Source organism: Myotis brandtii, unplaced genomic scaffold (genome assembly GCF_000412655.1).
Source record: "Myotis brandtii unplaced genomic scaffold, ASM41265v1 scaffold297, whole genome shotgun sequence".
NCBI lineage: Eukaryota > Metazoa > Chordata > Mammalia > Chiroptera > Vespertilionidae > Myotis > Myotis brandtii.
This window is the reverse complement of record NW_005361351.1, coordinates 2,768,081-2,768,354: the sequence shown is the minus strand read 5'-3', so window position 1 is coordinate 2,768,354 and position 274 is coordinate 2,768,081. Positions and strand designations below refer to the sequence as shown.

Below are 274 nucleotides of genomic sequence, written 5' to 3'. Positions count from 1 at the left end.
TCCCACCAGCGGCTCAGCCGCAGCGCCAGAGGGACCCGCCTGCTGCAGCGCCACATGGCGTGAGTGTGACCAGCGCAGGGTCAGCGGGGACCCACTTATCCCGACGCACGGTGCCAGCCGTGATCCCATTGGTTGGCGCCTATGGCGACGCCCTCTCCAATAGGCCGGCGAGGAAAAGGGCGGGTTCCTGCTGCGACGGGGCGGAACTCTCGACCCTGGGAGGCAACTCGCATGAGGTGGGCGGGGCATCCACGGCCTGCGGATTGCAGAACCT

At 68.2% G+C, this 274-nt stretch overlaps 1 protein-coding gene across 1 annotated transcript in view; it reads right to left on the bottom strand.

Moving 5' to 3' along the window:
- PITRM1 (pitrilysin metallopeptidase 1) overlaps window positions 1–114 on the bottom strand; it is a 36,561-nt gene extending 36,447 nt beyond the window's left edge. The window contains exon 1 of the mRNA XM_005869526.2: window positions 7–114. Within this exon, the coding sequence (XP_005869588.1) occupies window positions 7–56 (50 nt within the window). The 5' untranslated portion in view covers window positions 57–114. The remainder of the gene's footprint in view (window positions 1–6) is intronic.
- Between the last annotated feature and the right edge of the window lie 160 nt (window positions 115–274).